Source organism: Bison bison, unplaced genomic scaffold (genome assembly GCF_000754665.1).
Source record: "Bison bison bison isolate TAMUID 2011002044 unplaced genomic scaffold, Bison_UMD1.0 scf7180017858506, whole genome shotgun sequence".
Taxonomy (NCBI): Eukaryota; Metazoa; Chordata; class Mammalia; order Artiodactyla; family Bovidae; genus Bison; species Bison bison.
Window position 1 is genome coordinate 5,490 of NW_011489078.1, and position 1,609 is coordinate 7,098.

At 64.0% G+C, this 1,609-nt stretch overlaps 1 protein-coding gene across 1 annotated transcript in view; it reads left to right on the top strand.

Moving 5' to 3' along the window:
- Position 1: 1 nt before the first annotated feature.
- The window catches only part of RHOT2 (ras homolog family member T2), a gene marked incomplete at its 5' end in the record, with an annotated part of 5,152 nt that continues 3,544 nt past the window's right edge, over positions 2-1,609 (top strand). Inside the window, 5 exons of the mRNA XM_010828148.1 lie at positions 2-11; positions 94-137; positions 966-1,019; positions 1,452-1,504; positions 1,580-1,607. Of these exons, the coding sequence (XP_010826450.1) occupies positions 2-11; positions 94-137; positions 966-1,019; positions 1,452-1,504; positions 1,580-1,607 (189 nt within the window). The remainder of the gene's footprint in view (positions 12-93; positions 138-965; positions 1,020-1,451; positions 1,505-1,579; positions 1,608-1,609) is intronic.

Here is a 1,609-nt window from a genome sequence, read left to right on the forward strand (position 1 = left end):
GGATTACTCAGGTAGCGCGGCCGCCCGCCCGCCCGCCGCTCCGCCCGGGAGCCGGCGTCTCTGGCAGATCTGCAGCGGGGTCTCTTGTTTCAGAAACGGAGCAGACGGTGGAGGAGCTCCAGGGTGAGATTGACAAGGTACAGGGTGTCCTGGGGGGCTGCTGGGCGCAGGGTCAGGGCTCATGGCCTGTGGGCGGGGCCGCCGCGGGCCGGATCCGCTTCATCCTCCCAGGGAGCGGATTAAGGAGCCACAGCCTTGCTAATTCTGTCCGGAGCTCTTCGGGCGGGGGCGGGGCTCCACCTCTCCTGCCCACCGAGCTGGTCAGCCCTCCAGCCCTCCCCGCCTGGTCTTCCCTCTTCTGCTGGACCCTGGGGAGCAGCCTCCAAGTTCTTGAAAGTGATCCGTTTGACAGCTGTGTGCCCACACCTCCAGTCCTGACCCTTTAGTCCAGCACACCGTCCTGGATCTCCCAGTTGCATTGGGCATCGTGACCAGGGCTGAGGGCTCTCTGCCTTCCTGTTTTCGGGAGGACCTGGGCCTGGACCAAGCTTCGGGTGCCGCCCCTGCAGCCTCCGCTGTGTCCTGGGGCGCGGCCGGGTAGGGTCCAGGCACAGCCACTGTTTTACCATCACCCCCGTTGTGCTGTCGCTGTCTATCTGCTGTTGTCGGTAGGGGCCAGGGAGCGAAGAGCTGAGGCTGGGGTTGGGGTGCCAAATGTCAGGGTGGCTGTGTCTTGAGTCCTCACGGGACTTGCTGGCCAGAGCTGAGTACTAGGGCCTGGCTTCTGCAGCAGAAGAGGGCAGCGAAGGGCTGGCCTGAGGTGTGGGTGGCCAACGGCCAGCGACTCAGCCTGGGAGCAGCTGGAGCAGTGGGCTTCCCTGATCTCTGAGCCCTGTCCTGTCTCGCCTGTGAGCAGAGCAGGAAGCTTCAGGTCCCGCTGTGCGACCTCTGCCCTCCCTCAACAGGCGGACGTGGTGTGTGTGGTGTATGACGTGTCTGAAGAGGCCACCGTCGAGAAGGTGAGCGTTCCAGGTTCTCGTCACTGGTGCTCAGCCTGGTCACCTACCCGTTCGCACACACCCCAGGCTGGCCCAGGTTCAGGGCAACTTGCATCCGCAGCCTACCCCGTGTCTCATGAGGGCTTTGGGGAGTCTCGTGGGGCCCCTGGCACCCAGCTTCCCTGGAATTCCCTGGAACGTGTCTGAGCAGAGATGGTGGATGGCCTTACATTTGAGTTTCTTTAGGCCCTGGGGAAGGGCTGCTGACGTCAGGCCCTTTGTGGGTGTTTGGGAACCGCCTGCTGGTTGCTCTCCCACGCTGGCCTTGTTGCCGGTGGCTGTGACTTCGCTCCTCAGTGGGCCTGTCTTGAGCCAAGTGAGAGTTCCACCTGGGAGCTGTGGGCTGGGTGGGCTGGGTAGGCCCCAGCCCTCACGAGCAGCTCTTACTTTCAGATCCGAACCAAATGGATCCCGCTGGTGAACGGGGATACCAAGAGGGGACCCAGGTAGGAGGCAGGGCTCAGGGAGGAGGCTGGGCCCTGCCGGCTCCCTGATCCCTGGTGACATGGGCCTCTCCCCAGGGTTCCCATCATCCTGGTGGGCAACAAGGC